This window comes from Delphinapterus leucas, chromosome 9, assembly GCF_059928025.1.
Source record: "Delphinapterus leucas isolate spDelLeu-1000000601 "Yukka" chromosome 9, BTC_Dleu_Yukka2, whole genome shotgun sequence".
Taxonomy (NCBI): Eukaryota; Metazoa; Chordata; class Mammalia; order Artiodactyla; family Monodontidae; genus Delphinapterus; species Delphinapterus leucas.
Window position 1 is genome coordinate 72,623,678 of NC_143137.1, and position 17,589 is coordinate 72,641,266.

Below are 17,589 nucleotides of genomic sequence, written 5' to 3' on the forward strand. Positions count from 1 at the left end.
CTCTTTTCCTTAAAGTTGACCTTCTTTCTAGCATGATTTCACTGACCTAATATTCTGTGCCTTGAAGATGCATCATGAAAAAGAAAGATACTGCTGAGCATCAGGAAAATTTTCTTTGGTTTCATGCTTGGAAACAGCATATCTGGCTGAATATAAGTATAACCTTTTTATTAGGAAAATTATGGTAATTTTGAAATGAAGTGCAAACCATTTTATGTTTTCCATCTGTTCTATAGAGAGAATTGGCAAACACGGATAGTAACTTTTGATAGGTCAGTAGGCTTTGTGCGAAATTCTTGCTGCAGCTTGGGGCATTAGGTTATATATCCAAGTTGGATCGTTGTCTTGTGCTTGCTTATTAAAGAAAAGCAAGCTAATTTATTGTTCCATCTCATTTGTTTTTATTTGAAATACTTGGAGATAAGTGATTTGCTCCATTTCATAACACTGTACATCAGTTCACTGGCTACTTATGCAAAATGGGATGCTTTTCTTTGACATGCAACCCTATTCATGCAATATTGTGTACATTAAATTCTGTTACATGGGGAATAACCAGAAAATGTTTATTCTTCAAAATTTGTGTTTTTATAGTCAAATAAAGAGAAACATATCCTAATAACAAACTTTTTAGTAAAACGATTATAATGTGTTCCTTCCTTCTTGGCTCTAAACTTGTATTGAGTTTTTTCTTTTGTTGGTAATCTTCAATCAAAACTACCTTATATAATAAGTTTCAATGAGGAAGCCAACTGCTAATTGGGGTTTTTTTTAATGAGATTACTTAGGTAACTTTACAATTATTTATGTAGTCCCTGAGAAGTGAAACAAACAGACCTTTAATGGCCTTTTGCTTGACATGAAGAGAAATCTCTAGCTTTTGCAGCCTCTGATTTAGATGAAAAAACTGTATCTACCATTAGCTTTCCAATCTCTCCTGTTATTACTTGTCCTTTTATACATCCCCCAAGAGGAAACAGAAATATGAAAAGTAGCAAAGGATGATGGACATTACTTTCTTCTATGCAACAAGTCAGGGGAGGGGATCATGAAACAGTAGCCATGTCTTCTGGAAGTAAGCAGCCCTCCTACTGACAGCCCAAAGGCTTCCTGGACGTACTCTGGGCTTTATCGGTCAGAAAATCAGATGTCACTCAAAACTAGGCAGTGCTTTGCCAGAACCCATGGAGCCAGGCAATGTCATAGAGAGGACAATTCCACAGTTTCCAGGACCAATCTCATTCCCTCCTATGATCCAAATGACCAGACAGAATTCACTCTTTTCTCTGAGCCTCCCTTTCCGCATTTCTATAACCTTGAGTTTGAAGTTTACTTCCAGTTTTTCCTTGTCAGGTATGTTTTACATTTGTTGATATGTTGATATTTCCTGACCCTCACCCAACACTCCGTTTTAGATCTCTACTGCATGACCAAGGAAGATCATTAGAGTTGTGAAGACTGTGCCAACTTAACTTCAGCTCCTGAGAACTTTAGTGACTATAGTTTAGAGGGATTTTCAAAAGATGGTTCAGAAACCCAGTTACCAGCTAAATGCAACATGCCAGCCATATAGAATGTCAGTTTCCAGAAAGCACCCTTCTCCATCTCACACCTCTACTGGCATGAAAAGTCTGGAGAGTCACAGTTATGGGAGTAGCAATGTCAGTCCTGCCACGGAGGAGGGATTTTGTGTATTCAGAGGAATGGGTGGTCAAATGGAAGGAGGTAAGCCAAGGAGGAAACGTAGGGTGGCTTCCAGAGGTGTCTGCTGTTGGTCCAATCCTCAGAAGGGGATCTCAGAAAACATCCAGAAATGACTTGGCTGTTCATATCCCAAAATATTCTTCTATGTGGTGCAGGGTAGTCTAATTTATGTGTTGACAAAGCAGGCTCTGAAATGCGATCAACTTGGATTCAAATCCCAGTGCCATCCATTTCCAGCTATGTAAACTTGGCCATGTTAACCTACCCACTCTGAGCCTCAGTTTTCCCTAGCTCTAAAATGGAAATAATAACTGTAACTATGACACACTGTTGTGAAGTTTAAATGAAACTGTATGTGGAAGGCATTTAGCACACAGGCATTGCTTAAGTTACTATAAGAACTATGGTGAGACTCTAGAGCAATTCATTCAGACTTAGGGAACTAAGAAAATTGCCTGTGTTAAGAATACAACGTCAGGGGAAGCAACCCATGTTAGCACTCAGTCACTGGCCATATCATTAACAGAAGGAGCTGTCCACTCCCTACATGCTGACCTGACACCACTGAAAGGAAAAATGCAATGATTAATTTTGAAAGATTGCCCACCATTTAGTCACATATGCAACTGATGATTTTATTTCTCAGCCAGCAAGAGTAGAGGGACAAGAAAGAAAGAGGCATTTTTTTCTCTGTTCATTATTAGAAAAGATAAACATGACCAACTTAAGCCTGGTTTGTATAATTCTCAAAGCTGGTCAAAAGTAAAAGTTCACTAGAAAATTTACACAGAGTATAATCAATTTGTCTGCATTCTTGTGTGGCATGTCAATCTGCCATTCTGTATATTTTGACTTCTCTTTCTCTCCATGCTACATAAAAGGAACTGGAAAATATTTAGGATAGACAAAATTGTATCAATATTACCTAGTTCAATGCCTCATATTCATTTTAACATATGTGAAAGACTGGACATAACATATGTGAAAAAAAAGATGACTTAACGTATGTGAAAGTTTTGAAGACTTCTCTTCCTCTTCTGCCTGATATGTCAGATACAGGTTGTGATTACATAGCCAGAAGTTTACAGGGCAGCCTCGGAGCATAATTAAACTGAAATACAATACAAAGGGCATTCTCTGTCAAAAAGGAAGATGAAGGAATTCTTTCATTTCTGTGCAGATTGCCATGCTTGGAGGTTAGAAAGACTCAGAAACGAGTAGGAGAAAAACCTCTTCCTATTTATATCTCCAGACTATTACATTAAATGGATGAAAGTAACAACTGATGAGAAGCCAACCAGGGTAACTTTCTAACCTGGGCTTTTCATTCTCAAATAGGTTTTAGACAGCTGGAGTATAAGTTTGCTTGAGTATTTCTTGTAGAAAAAGTAAAATATAAGAATTAGAAGACATTAAAATGACACAAAACACCAAAAGTTAAAAGGGTGTGGTTTCAAATTCTTTTCTTTTATACAGAGTGGAAAGTAGGCCACAGTGGGTAGGGGCAGCATTCCATTCTTTATTTTGATGCCACGATCTTTTCTTCCCTTTTCAAACCTAATTGTCAAATTGGCAATGTTTTTCTAACTTAGTTTTTACAGTAGAGTAAAAACAGCCATGCTGATTCAGACACTGCAAAACAAATGATATTTTTTTGCCTATTTCAGCAAAATGATTTGACATTTAAAGGTCAAATGGCATAGCTTGATGTATAGTTGCAGTGAATTAACCACCCTCCCCTCTTTTTCATTCTGTATATACAAATAACAAAATTTCCGGCTGAAAAGAAAAATCAGAGTTATTTGTACTTTATTTCCTTTCCTGATTTGAAGGCTTGCAGTTTTTACTTAAATTAATTAAGTTAAAACGCATGTGGCCCTTGGTCTGTGGCCTTCATGGGAGGCATGAATGAGCATACATGTACCAAGCCTTATGCACCCTCCGTATTCCCCAGGCTCTGGGACAGCTGAGATCCCCCATCCAGCCCCTTATATCTAGCAGTACATGCCACCTTTCTCTGAGGAGCTCCAAGTTGTTTAAAAACTAAATCTCACATTCAGAACCTCTAAGTTTTAACAACAGATAGGATAAACTTGGAAATGAGAAATTAAGGCTTTAAACATTTTAAACTTCAGCAAGCAAGGTCAATAGCAAGGCAAATCGAATTCTTCTATTCCCATGAAGTCATTCACCAATGACACCTGGAGATCTTGACTGAAAAGAACATATTCTCTCTTGTCTTTTTTTAAAACAAATTTATTTATTTATTTATTTATTGATTTTTTGGCTGTGTTGGGTCTTTGTTGCTGTGTGTGGGCTTTTCTCTAGTTGTGGCGAGTGGGGGCTACTCTTCATTGCAGTGCGCTGCCTTCTCACTGCAGTGGCTTCTCTTGCGGAGCACGGGCTCTAGGCACGCGGACTTCAGTAGTTGTGGCACATGGGCTCAGTAGTTGTGGCTCCCGGGATCTAGAGCGCAGGCTCAGTAGTCGTGGGGCACGGGCTTAGTTGCTCCGCAGCATGTGGGATCTTCCCCAACCAGGGCTCGAACCTGTGTCCCCTGCATTGGCAGGTGGATTCTCAACCACCGTGCCACCAGGGAAGCCCTCTCTTTTGTCTTTTAATTATATTTATATTACAACTGTGCACCACACTCTAATTCAGGATCAGTACTGTAAAGGGTCACATAGTAAAATTTTTTGTGCCACATACTATCTCTGTTGTACATTCTTCTCCGTTTTTATTGTTTTACAGCATTTAAAAAATGTAACAAGTATTTTTTAGCACTCAAGCCATATAAAAATAAGCCATGAGCTGTGTTTGTCCCACTGTCTCTAGTTTTCCAACCCTTTTTCTAAATTGAGAGAAGAATTAAACTAAAATCTTTGTATGAATGTTTTTATATTGCCTACCACCATCCCATCTAATTCCTCACCAGTGCCAAGGATCTCCTTATTCATAATTAGTGATCTCATAGTCAAGTAATATTAAACTTGAATATAATCTCTTTTCTCCATAACCCTATGACATTCTGTGCTTCCCCTAAATTTAATGCCTATGATAATTACATTTACTTGCTTAATGGCTGAATTCACTGATGGTCTGTTGACTCTGATAACAGGGACTCTATCCGTTGTGTTCCAGTCTGTATCCTCAGCACCTAACAAACTACTGTCCCTGAGTATTCAGTCAACATTCTTTGATTGAATGAGTAATTGATCAGAAACCCAGTTCTCTGAATCAATTAAACTAGATGAGGAATGACTGAATGCCAGATCAAAATAGCCACATCCAGGAAGATCACTAAGCAAATATCCAGCCAATATGTAAGCAAATATCCCAAATAATTCAGGCCAACATTATATATAATAAACTATATTTCTATACTTTTCAATACATTTCCTGTTCTTAGGAAAAAACCTGAATGGTTACATTCAAAAATAAAAATATCAAATCTTTCTCAGTCAAGATAAATTATATTTTAAGCTTGCTCCATTAATTCCAAGTTTAATGGATGGCTATTGGATTACCATCAACTAACCAGTGCTGAATGGTAATGAAAGTTCAAGATTCTGTTCAAAATCAGGAGAATTTGAGCTGCACTTTTATATCTCCCAGCCTCATTATGAGCATCTTCCTTGGTTTACTGAATTACAGGCTGTTACGTGTATAAGAAGTCGGGGAATTTTTAGTTTAAGAAATAAAGGTTTCCAATTCGTTCTTTTATGAATTTTCAGTACCTAATTAGGCATGTGATTTCTAAGGACTTGCTCTCACATTCCAAACATAATAGTATATAGTAAACATACCAGTTGGGTTCTTTGAGAACTGAAGCTTACATGTAGAACCACACTGAATGGTCTATTTTGGCTAAATTTTCTTTTGGAGCAGTATTTCCAAAGTAAAATATTTAGAAGGAATTAAGTTGGTATAATTTTAAAGTGATCAGTTAACAATATTTAAAGTACTTAGTTTAAATCTCCGTTTTAATATTCATTTTCTTCTTTCAAAATAACATTTAGAAATTAAAACTTTATTTAAGACAAATTTTCCAGTATTCTTTTTGGAAACATGCAGCTATTCTTAACAGTTGTATAATTTGTACAATATTGGAAGGTGGCTTCTTTGCAGTGTTTGTTATGTGGTTTTCTTTGGTTATAACTGAGATGATATGCACTAAAAACATCAGTGATTTTCCTTCTTTTAAACAGGATTTCATTTCAGGTGGATCAAAGAATGAACGTTGTGATATTGTTTCCAATTTAATAAACAAAGGCTGCTCAATTGATTTGATAGAATACCCATCTGTGCATGTAACACCAAGTGAAAATGAAATCAATACCCAGGTGACACCAGGAGAAGTGCTGATTCAGCTACGTCAAGGTATGGTTATTTTCAAATAAATCAATGATGATTCTTCATTTGAAATTATATCTAGCTTTATTTGCTCATATTTAACATTTTATGGCAGGCAGTATTGCTACAGTAGAAATAAGAGTGGGCTCAGAATCAAGAAATCAGAATTCTAGTCTTTCTTATGCCTATAGCTAGCTGTGTGGCCTCAGACACTCTGCAAACCTGACCACACTATATTATAATTATGTGTTTCAAAACTTGATCACATTGTACTGTAATTGTGTTCCTATGCCACTGCCAGCTCTGGAAGAAAGAGAACATGTTTTATCCCACTCTGTTTCTCCAATGCCTAACAGAGTGCTGGCATGTAGTAAGCACTCCATAAGTGTTTGCTGAATTTGTTAGTTGATTAATTAGTAAGAGATGTGAATTAAGCTAAGTCTTAGAGCCTGTGTGATAAGCTTGTAACAGAAAACTATAATTCATAATTATCATAATTAACTTGAGCTGATTTGGCCCCTGAGAGTAACATACACATTTCCTCCAATACTTCTCTTATACTTGTCCTTCCACACCACTGTATTGCACATGTAGCAGGCCACTGGAAATTATTCATTTTCTCCAGTGCCAGAGAATCCCAATGAACTAACTACATATGGCAAGATAAGTTCAGGTACAAAGATATGCATCGCTCAACTAGATACATTTAGTTTTAAGTGGTATGCTATTGCCTTCAAGCCATCATTATTTCATTTTGGGTGGTCTTGTCCTGTCATTAAACTTTTGAATAACCATTATCAACATATGACCTCCCAATTCCAAAGCTGAGCTATTTTTCCCAGACTCTTGGATTACCAAAATAACGAAATCCATTTCTTTCTTGGCCCTAGGCATATTCCCAGCTTCCAATTAAAACTGTGCACTTCACCATATCCAACAATTATACAACCCAGTATGGACATAAATGAGTGACAGCTGGAAAGGGATACACAAAAATTAAAGTAACTAGGTTGGTAAGATTATGACACTTGCCACCTTCTATTGCTGCCATAGCAAAATACCACACACTATGTGGTTTAAACAACAGAAATGTATTTTCTCACAGTTCTAGGAGCTAGGAAGTCTAAGATCAAGGTGCTGGCAGATTCGGTTTCTGGAGAGGGAGAGAGAATGACAGACAGACAGAAAAGGAGCTCTCTGTTGTCTACGTATAAGGGCACTGAATCCACCATGAGGACCCCACCCTCAGGACCTCATCTATATCTAGTCATCTCCCAAAGGCTCCATCTCCAAACACCATCACATTGTGAGTTAGGGCTTCAACAGAGAAATTTGGCTGGGGGCGGGCAGGGAGGGGGCAAAATTCAATCCATAATTCTTGATATATAAAATAATGTTTTCAAAAGCTATGAAATATTTTTAGAAATTAATTATATTTTATACAAGAAAACTGAACTCCAAAAAGTGAAACTGTTTTTATAGGCCAACATCTCTGAACACCTCGCAATAAAATTTAAAATCAATACAAGAGGATAAACAAATATTAAATAATAGAGAAACAAAGAAAAGATTTTCCTAAATAAGTTCTATCTCCAAGAATAAATCAAAACTCTAGTCATAGACTATTTGATAATAACAATAATAACAACACACATCATAACATAATGGTATGTGTTCAAAGTTGCTCTCAGGATAATTCAAAACTTTAAATGCTTTTATTATTAAAGAAGAATGAAGCATCCAGATAAAGGTATAGAAACAACAAAACCAAAATAACCATAAGGAAAACAAGAGGAAGAAATTCATAAGTTAAGAAAAAAAACAAAATGGAATGCAAAATAGAAATAAAAAAGTAAAATGAACGTATAAATCCAAAATCTGGTTATTTGTAAAGCCCAATGAAATAGACAAATTGTTGGCAAAGCTAATTAAGAAAAAAGGACAAAAAGCAAATGACCTGATTATAAAGACCATAACCAGAGAAACAAATATTGGGTAAAAAGAAAACTTTAAGAAAATATTAAAAATGGTAAAATGCATTAAATGTGGTAAAATATATAAATCGTAATAATAAAGATAATTTTCTAGGAAAATATACATGACTAAAATTGACTCAAGAAGAGGGAAACCCCTAAGAAACCTAATAAAGATATAAGAAGTTAAGAAAATTATAAAAGAAACTCCCCCTAAAAACATTAGGTCTAAAGGTTTTCATGGGGAGAAATGATTTCATGTTCCCCTAAACATTTAAGGAACACATTATCCCTATGCTACATAAACTCTTCCATGGTTTTAGAGAAGGCTTAGAAGCTACTCAATTTTTACAAGCGTATCATAACTCTAGTGTCAAATCCCTAATAACATTTTAAGAAATCAAATTAAACTGCATGTGATAATAAGAGCAATGTCACCATACAAGTAGATTTAACCTAGGGTAGCTGATTGTCTTAAAATTAATGTATTTTTATCATCTTAGTTTGCCGAAAGAAGAAAAATATATATTGTTATCTCAATAGATGCCAAAAATCATACAAAAAAATTTAGTATCCATTCCTGCCCAAACCAAAATTAAAGACTACTTCTTTAATATGTATTAAAATCCTTCTGAAAGTTTTACATAAAAGCAATCAGACAAGAAAACTGAGTACGTGTTATCAACATTTTGAAAAGATAAAGCAAAATTACCATTATATGTCTACCTGGAAATCCAGGCAAATCAACGACAACTAACTATTATAATTAAAAATAAAAGGCCATGGCAGGAAATTTTTTAAATATTCAAAAATCAATGAATTTCTTATATAGTATTAAATATAACTTAAAAAGGGATCATTTCAAAGCAGCAACCTAAAATGTAAACTGCCTAGTGATAAACTTTCTAAAAAATATGTAGAGTCTATTGTGCTACGTAAAAGACAGTATGAATAGATGCAGAAGAATTTTATGTTCCTGAATAGGGAAACAATATTATAAAAATAACAGTTTTCTATAAATATATTCTAGTAATGTAACAAAATCTAAGTGCATCAATAAATGTAAGACAGTCCCAATCAAATTTAAATGCAGTTTGTTTAAACAAATCTTCAGTGATACTCATTATACATGTATCTATCTATATCTATCTATCTATCTCTCCATATATATAACAACATATTTATTTAGGATACATTCCTAGGAATAGATTTACTAGGTCATGTGTATTACCAGATTATTCACAAGAAAAATTCATGTCCAGTTAGGCTTTCAAGAGTCAACCTCACCCATTCTCATTCTTTTTAATCTCTTCAATTTGTTAAGTGTAACTAGTCTATTAGCTGTTTTCTTTTGTCTTTTTCCTATTACTAGAAAGCTTGAATATTTTTCTTAAGCTTATTAATTATCTTTATCTCTCCACTTTGTGTGTGATTTGCCCCTCCATACAAATTTGCTTATTTTTCTCATTGAATATTAATTTTCAACAGCTTACAGATGAGGCTTATCATATATTATTTACCTCTAAAAAAATGACTAATAGCCTTTAAAAATGTCTTGCTCTTTTTTAAATACTTGAGATTTGAAAATTACAAGGTGCATTTTTTTATACTGGTATGTTACTTTTAAATTTATACACTTGAATTTAGTCTGTTCTCTTCTGTAGACATAATGGTGGCTGAATCCTCCTGAGACTATAAATTAACAGTTCAAAACTTGGGAAGTTATTTCAGTGCTGTAGATAAGCAATGGCAGTAATGGTAACAAGGCAGGAGAAAAATGGCCAGACTTGAGAGATAATCCGGAGGTTTCATCCCCAGGGATTGGTGATTGATGAGTATGGGAACACCTGGGCTCTGGCTCGAGCATCTAGGTGAGGTGCAGAAGGCTGCTCTTTGTGGAGGGGGTGAGTCTGAGTTCAAACAGACATCATGAATTAAGGTAGTGACTTACCCATTAGAGGCTGGAGTTCTGGGGAGAGACAGAGTTGGAGATAGAGAAGCCGGAGATGTCAACATGAGGTAGTAAGTGAAGGTAGTATGAATGAGATCATGGGAGTAGGAGAATCAAAACACAAATGCTTAATGTCTATGTCAATCATTATAGGGTTTGATTTTAGTCAATTCCCCAATCCTCATGAATTTCTGTGTGAAAATAGTTACTGTCTAATGTGTATGTTATCTTTCCAACATAGCTATGACAGAACTATATTTTTATAATCTGCATATATAGCAAATAATTATTAAAATAGATTTAATAAGTTCATCTAAAAGTGCATCGTGGCATCAAAGACGTGCCAGCTTTGGGGCATAATATATAAAGCTGTATTTTACCAACTCCAGATATATAGGAACCTCATTCCTTACAATGTAAAGTCCTTTGCACCCTAATATATATATAAGAGTTGAGGGTCTGGTATAATGAATACCTAAGTGTAAAATACATTTATTCCCTAATATTAATTTTGATTTATTAGTTTTATTTATAGATAACCACTTTATTCTTACCTGATAAAAATTCATGACCTTCAACGTAGCATTTATTAAGGATTTTAAAAAGTTTTTATTTTTAAAAATAAAAATATTTCCATTATATCATATACTAAGTTTTTAAAGGAATGTTAGGGCTATATAAAATATGTATATAATATATGTAATTGAATATTTTAAATGAGATTTTAAAAAGATATTTTCTTTTACTTTTCACTTCTTAAACTATACTTTTTAAAATTTTACCTATCAATTTTATGGAAAAATAATAACAGAAATAGGCGACTAATCCTAGTTTATGTCCCCTAAGAACAGTGAAATGAAATGAAATCTTTAGGAAGATAGGTGAGAGAAGATAATTCTCGATTTCTGTTTCAGAAGTAATATAATGTATATGACAAGGATGAGTATAATTTGTACTTCACTAATTGGAGAAAAGGTTTCAAACTTGATTCATTTTAATATTTTAAAGAAAAAAAGTTCTTTAGTGTAGCTTAATTTAAAATGTAAGATTTTTCAGGTATTCTTCTTGAATTCAAAACTTTTTTCAAAAAACCTAAAAATATAGAGTCATGCATTTTTCCTCCTCAACACCTGGCACATATCCCCCATTTTATCCCACACAGAAATCCAGAAATGTGCTGGAATCTGTACCTTGCTGTTTCAAACTAGTCTAATTCTTGGGCCTTCTCCTTCCCCTGCTCAAGGATAATGAATAGAAATTGGCAGCTCTTTCCTCCTGCTACAGTTCTCCATATTTTCTTATGGTTTTTCAGTTTCATCTTATGCAGAATATTTCTTAGTTATCTTTTCTTAATATCCAGTCATGTTTGTTGTAGCCAGCTCTTCAGAGATGCTCATGCCATTATTTGAGTGATTTAAAACTCATTCGAACAACTTTAGTTTTTTGGTCTATTCAAACCAATATTGGCAATAGCTCTAAGTAGGTCTCAACTTTCCTCCAAGTCCTCTTTCTTATTCTATGTCACAGACTCTTTTCTTGCCTTTAAAGTTAATCAAAGGAATAGGACTTGAGCCTTTAGAATCTCAAATTATGAGGATGAAGCTTTCCTGGAGATAATGTAAGTGGTGGCATAAATATTTTGGGGCCAGATGATACTCTTTTCCTCTTATAGAGAGAAACTATTTAAGATCTCCCTAAACTATGGGAAAGAAGTTATAAATATTAGCTTCTTACTGTGGTATATATATGGGCCTTTTGAAATGCTGTATCAAAATATTCTTCCAATATAGTTTAAAGAACATTTATGAGTGGCTATGCACGTACCAAGCCCAGAGGCTTCAGAGATAAATAAACAGTTCTTATCCTAATGTTGTTCTATCTAATGTTAGATAGAACAGTTCTATCTATCATCTATTCTAACATTAGAACAGATCTAATGTTAGAATCTAGTAATACTAATGGTAATAATTACTAATGTCTATATATTTACTGTGTACCAAATACTGTGGTAAATATTTTATATGGATCACTGCACTTAGTAGCTCTTACCCACTAAAAGAATCCACCCCCACATAGCTCCTTCTCTCAGAGTAGCATTTAAGACATTGCTGCTGGAATTTATATCACAGTGGTGATGGCCGCAGATATTGTCTTATTTTTAGATGTGTTACTTTCTCATTCGATATATTCAAAACCTCTTTAATGTCATCTTCCCTTTGAGCCCAGTGCTGGTGGCACCCCAGTAGGAACTGAATGGCGATTTTATCCAGGGACATGGTATCCATGTTCCCATGAAAAGATATTTCTACTGCCTCCAAGAGAAGGTTTCTCCGTCATATATAATTATCCAATCCAAAGCCAACTTGAGAGCATAATGTGGGGAGTGTCTCAGGCTCATGGGCAAAATATGGTAAGCTAAGCTTGGCCCCTTCAGCTTCCTCCTTAACAAGCAGAGTGGGGTTTGGGGTCAGCCTATGTAGGGCTGCCCACCTTAAGCTTACTACTTAAAGCTAGAACCTTTTAGGAAACTCAAGTGCCTTGCAGTTTAAAAGTAGCGATTATCATTCTCTCCAGCGATGAGTAAAAGGCCTGTGTACAGAAAGATTCTCCTTTCTCCTTTAGTGAAAACTTGTCTTACTGAGGTGTCAGCCCACGCTGAGGTCTTCAACTGACCCAGGTACATGTGCTAACGCCAGCACCTATGTAATCAAAATCAAGCTACAGCAGCCTGCACCCTCTAACCATGGCCATTTGGCCAGGCTTCCTAAAAGCCTGGCAAGGCTTCCTAAAAGCCCTCTTCTTTGCGGAGGTCAGTGAGACTAGGATTCGCTCGCTAGGCTATGAGCAGCTGACCTGTGTTGAAGGCTCCTGTGTGGCTAGCATTTTACTGGAGCTCCCTGAATAGCTCAGGCCTCCAAGGCCTGTGCTTTTGCTGATGCTTTGTAGACTCTGCCTGTTGGCTGAGATAACCAACCAATAATATAACAACTCACACAATACGCTAAATATCTGGTACATTTTTCGATGACTCTATAAAAATAGGCAGCCATTCATCTTTAGACAGAGCCACCATAAACTATAATGATCCATCAAGATGAAAATACCATGTGGCCAGCTCCTAATGCCTTCAGCCATATGTCCAAGTCAACAGTTAAAAAACAACTACACAACTTTAAAAAAATTAAAAATTAAATGCTGACCCACACATTAAAATTCAAGCTCCTCCACATGAACCACACTCCCCAATACGCTCCATTTCTATTTCTCATCGATCCAGCCCTATCTACCAGATTCTATCATTCTTCTGAATTAAACTTCTCTACCCAAATTGCAGGACACTTCCACATGGGCAGGATTTTTCACCAGATACTTGGAAAGCAGAGCCAAATATATGTTCACTGGAGGCAGCCCAGCTCCTAAAAAAAAGGAGTGAAAGAATTGACTGGGCTGGGCTATGCAAGCCCAATTTCTCCTCCCAAACTCTTGGGCTGAAAATCCAAGAATGTTATAATAAAGAAGTTTCCTGCATTTAAAGGCAAATTAGGAATAAGTAAATAGCCCCTTTCTCCCATAATTAATATTACAAACCAAAAAACCTTACTATTTTTAATACATTCCATAATCTGGCTGAAGAACATTTGATTTGTGAAGTAAGTTTTAAAATATTGCTATTTTTAAGATATTAAGACTGAAAATATGATTTGATAAATTGTAAGATTCCTTTAATAAGTAGATCAGGCTACCAATATGTATACAAATTTGTATTTATTAAAAAATTTTTTACACTCAAAATATTCCCCATGTGCAAATAATTAATGACTTATAAGCATTTGCTTTATTATTTAAAAAAGTAAAATTCAGAAACTTCTTCTATTTAAATTGATAACTTTTCATCATGTACTTTAAAAAGTTAAATACAGAAGTACTAACTCTGTAGGGTACCAAATCCTTGTATCACTTGATAATGGACAGAAAACTAAATAAAACTGTATTGCAAAGACAGTTGTCTTTTGGAGGCTCCAACAATTCTCCGTATGGTGACCCTCTCTACTCATCCAGTTTCTTTGCCCCTGTGATCCCTCTTCAACATATGTTTATCATGCACCCATTATGCATTGGACAAATGCTGTCCCCTACATTGTCTTGGTCCTCAATGTGGCACTGCTACATATCATTCTTCGACCACTGTCTCATTTCTTCTTACAACTAACTGTTGGGGAGAATCTAATCAAGTAACATGATGAGGTAGGAATTATTTTGAATAGCTTAATGTACTTCTCAGTACCAGAGTTTTCACATCTCATATGTAAATATACCTTAACCCAAAAGAATGAATCTATACCTGCATCCAATAAGGGGTAAATTTTCTTAGAATACCTTTCTGGCTGTCTTCATATCTAAATGCGACCTGAAAACAAGCACAGACACCTACTCTCTCTTATGATAGAATGCTGCTTGCTGTTTGTGCTGTGCTTTACTAGACACTAGAAATACAGGTTCATATGGTGATAAATATATTACCTATTACATTTATGTTGAGCTGGTCTATTTGTTATTATTTCTATCTGCCCTATAGAATTACGAGAAATGCACTGTAGAAGTTGGAGACTAAGACATTGGTATGTCTGGGATGGTACCGTTTCCAAACTGCCTTGAAATTATTCTGGAATATTCCCAATTTCATTCATTATGCACAAATTTGTGATAATTGTTCTATACCTAAAATGTGACTGGCTTATTGATAGCTTAACCTGAGATGTTTAAAATGAATACTATACTATGTTTGTCTTTCTCTGAACTAGGAGCTGAAGCTAATTTTATGCTGAAAATTCATCCTCTGAAGAAATATCCTGTGGATCTTTATTATCTGGTTGATGTCTCAGCATCAATGCACAATAATATTGAAAAATTAAATTCAGTTGGAAATGATTTATCTAGAAAAATGGCATTTTTCTCCCATGACTTCCGCCTTGGATTTGGCTCATACGTTGATAAAACAGTTTCACCATACATTAGTATCCATCCAGAAAGAATTCATAATCAATGCAGGTATCTAATATTTGACGTGGACTTCCTAATGCTAAACAAATTTAAAATCTTATAAAACCTCATTTTGTATTTAAATCAAAGACTTACTAAATTTTATACTTTTGTTTTAATTAAATGATAAATGAAAATATGTATAGAAGAAGTATGTTTCTATCTGAAAACTTCTGAGACTGAAGGGTGGCTTTTTACTTTATATTTTTTCAAATATCATTCACTTAGTTTCTATTACAAAAAACACAAATAATATTAGTAATTTTGGATAAACCTCCAATAATCAGGCTACCATATATATATATATATATGTATATAATATATATATATATATAAAATACGTCTTTGAAACTTCTGTATTCCTTTTTTGATTGATCCAAATTTGCTGAATTAAGGTTTATCAAATTTAAAGTACTTATTTTGCCAGTATTGCATCTGTATTTCCATTACTGTATTGTGACTGTTTATAATTACATTGCTTATGATGTGATTTCAAACAAAACTCAGCTAGCACATGGAGGATAGGTAGGTCAAAAGGGAGAATTTGTTTGCTAGGAAGAGCCCTTTTTCTTATCATTTTGGAACAGCATATTCCCTACTATGAAAGGAAAACAGACCTTTAAAATATGAATTTCTCACACGATACTTAGCCTGTTGAATTTTCAGAGAGAACTATAAATGTGTTCAGTTCTTCCTTAACAAAACATTTCATTTTATCGTCTTCTTTCCTACTTTCATGAATTGCCCACATCACTTTACAGTATATACTCTAATTTACCAAAACAACTCTGCTTTCTGTTGTAGAGGAACAAGACTGATGCCTCTCCACATGGAGCTTCACACACCTTCTCCCTGAACACAAATGCACCTGAGGAATGATCCTCACCTTTGGGGACATTATGGAATTCTCAAAACAATTTTAATGAATTTTGACCATTCATCAATAATTCTACACCAAGCATCACTTTAAAATTAGCAAAATATTTTAAAATATCTAACAGTAGTATAATATTTTAACTAAATTCCTAAAAACATTTCCCAAAAAGTGTTTTTCAGCTGTTCCATGGGCAAATGTGATAGGAAATCACTGTAAATTTTCATCTCCTCTTAAAAATTAACAGTGCATATTAGCATAATAAAAGCCCTTAGGTGTCCTATATTAAACATGTTTAATCTTCTTTATGTTTTGACGACCAAGGCATTATACTGCTACATGCAAAGAAATATTCACCAATATTGAGCTTTTCTCTGATTTTATAAAATACAGATTTTCTCTAATAAAATTTTCTTGGCAAAAATAAAAAAGGTATTCCCTTCTCACATCAACCACACACTTTTACTATGACCATGAGTAGTATTTTGGATCTTTGAAGGACGCATAGCAAAACAGAATTTGCATTTCTTCTTTACCCATATAGTGACTACAACTTAGACTGTATGCCTCCCCATGGGTATATCCATGTGCTGTCTTTGACGGAAAACATCACTGAGTTTGAAAAAGCAGTTCACAGACAGAAGATCTCTGGAAATATAGATACACCTGAAGGAGGTTTTGATGCTATGCTTCAGGCAGCTGTCTGTGAGGTAAGAAGTTTCACATTATTGAATATTTGCTCAGATGAAAAATTCTCCAAGAATTTAGGATTTTTCCCTTTGATTTATGGAGTGAAAACATAGCATAGAAGAATACATTCTTCTCCTATCTGTGTCGTCACCAGTATTATTCATTTTGGTATGTGTTCAGGACAGAGGGGCTAAATTAGGAGAGGGTTATAAATAGGAAAAGATAAAAGGGAAAGAATAACTTATGTACTTGGAAAATCATTTCCAAAAGGGCTGCTCTTTTCACTCACTGCTCTCCAAGGAAAAAAACAGAAATAGCTTGTTGTCCTACTCACATCACAGTGGGCAGTCTGCACTTCATAAACCTGGCTTGCTCTTCCTCTGTGGAACACCAGAAGTCTCTAGCCAGGAGATAGTGTGGTCAAACGGCTGTGGAAGAGGATATACAAATAAAAGTTAATGCTATTTATGAAACAGCACTGAATTTATGCACATCATTCTAGCCTGACTTAATGTTTTAAATTTAATGTTTACTTGAAATGAAGACCATAGTAAAGATCTATGTTATTGTACAAGATCTAATTACATGTTTATTTTAAGAGTCACATTGGATGGCGAAAAGAAGCTAAAAGGTTGCTGCTGGTGATGACAGATCAGACATCTCATCTTGCTCTAGATAGCAAATTGGCAGGCATAGTGGTGCCAAATGACGGAAACTGCCATCTGAAAAACAACGTCTACGTCAGATCAACGAGCATGGTAATACAGCAATAGCCTATTAGTAGTTATGACTTTTCTGGTTATAGTGTAAGTTTAAATTGGCAATTCAGCTGTCCTTGTACCGAGAAATTACCTAAAGGATCATGATGCAGAGTCAGGATAAGTCATGAAAGACAAGTTACAGAACAATGCAGTCTATAAATTCTGCTCAATAAAATATAAGGCTGAAATACTTTGATAATATCTAGTAGCTGACTCTCTAATATCCTACAAAGCACTGTATAA

General features: G+C 34.9%; 1 protein-coding gene across 1 annotated transcript in view; it reads left to right on the forward strand.

The window, feature by feature from the left end:
* The window catches only part of ITGB8 (integrin subunit beta 8), a 97,713-nt gene that overhangs the window by 37,798 nt on the left and 42,326 nt on the right, over positions 1-17,589 (forward strand). Inside the window, exons 3-6 of the mRNA XM_022587879.3 lie at positions 5,913-6,084; positions 14,784-15,030; positions 16,440-16,605; positions 17,185-17,343. Coding sequence (XP_022443587.2) covers positions 5,913-6,084; positions 14,784-15,030; positions 16,440-16,605; positions 17,185-17,343 — 744 coding nt within the window. The remainder of the gene's footprint in view (positions 1-5,912; positions 6,085-14,783; positions 15,031-16,439; positions 16,606-17,184; positions 17,344-17,589) is intronic.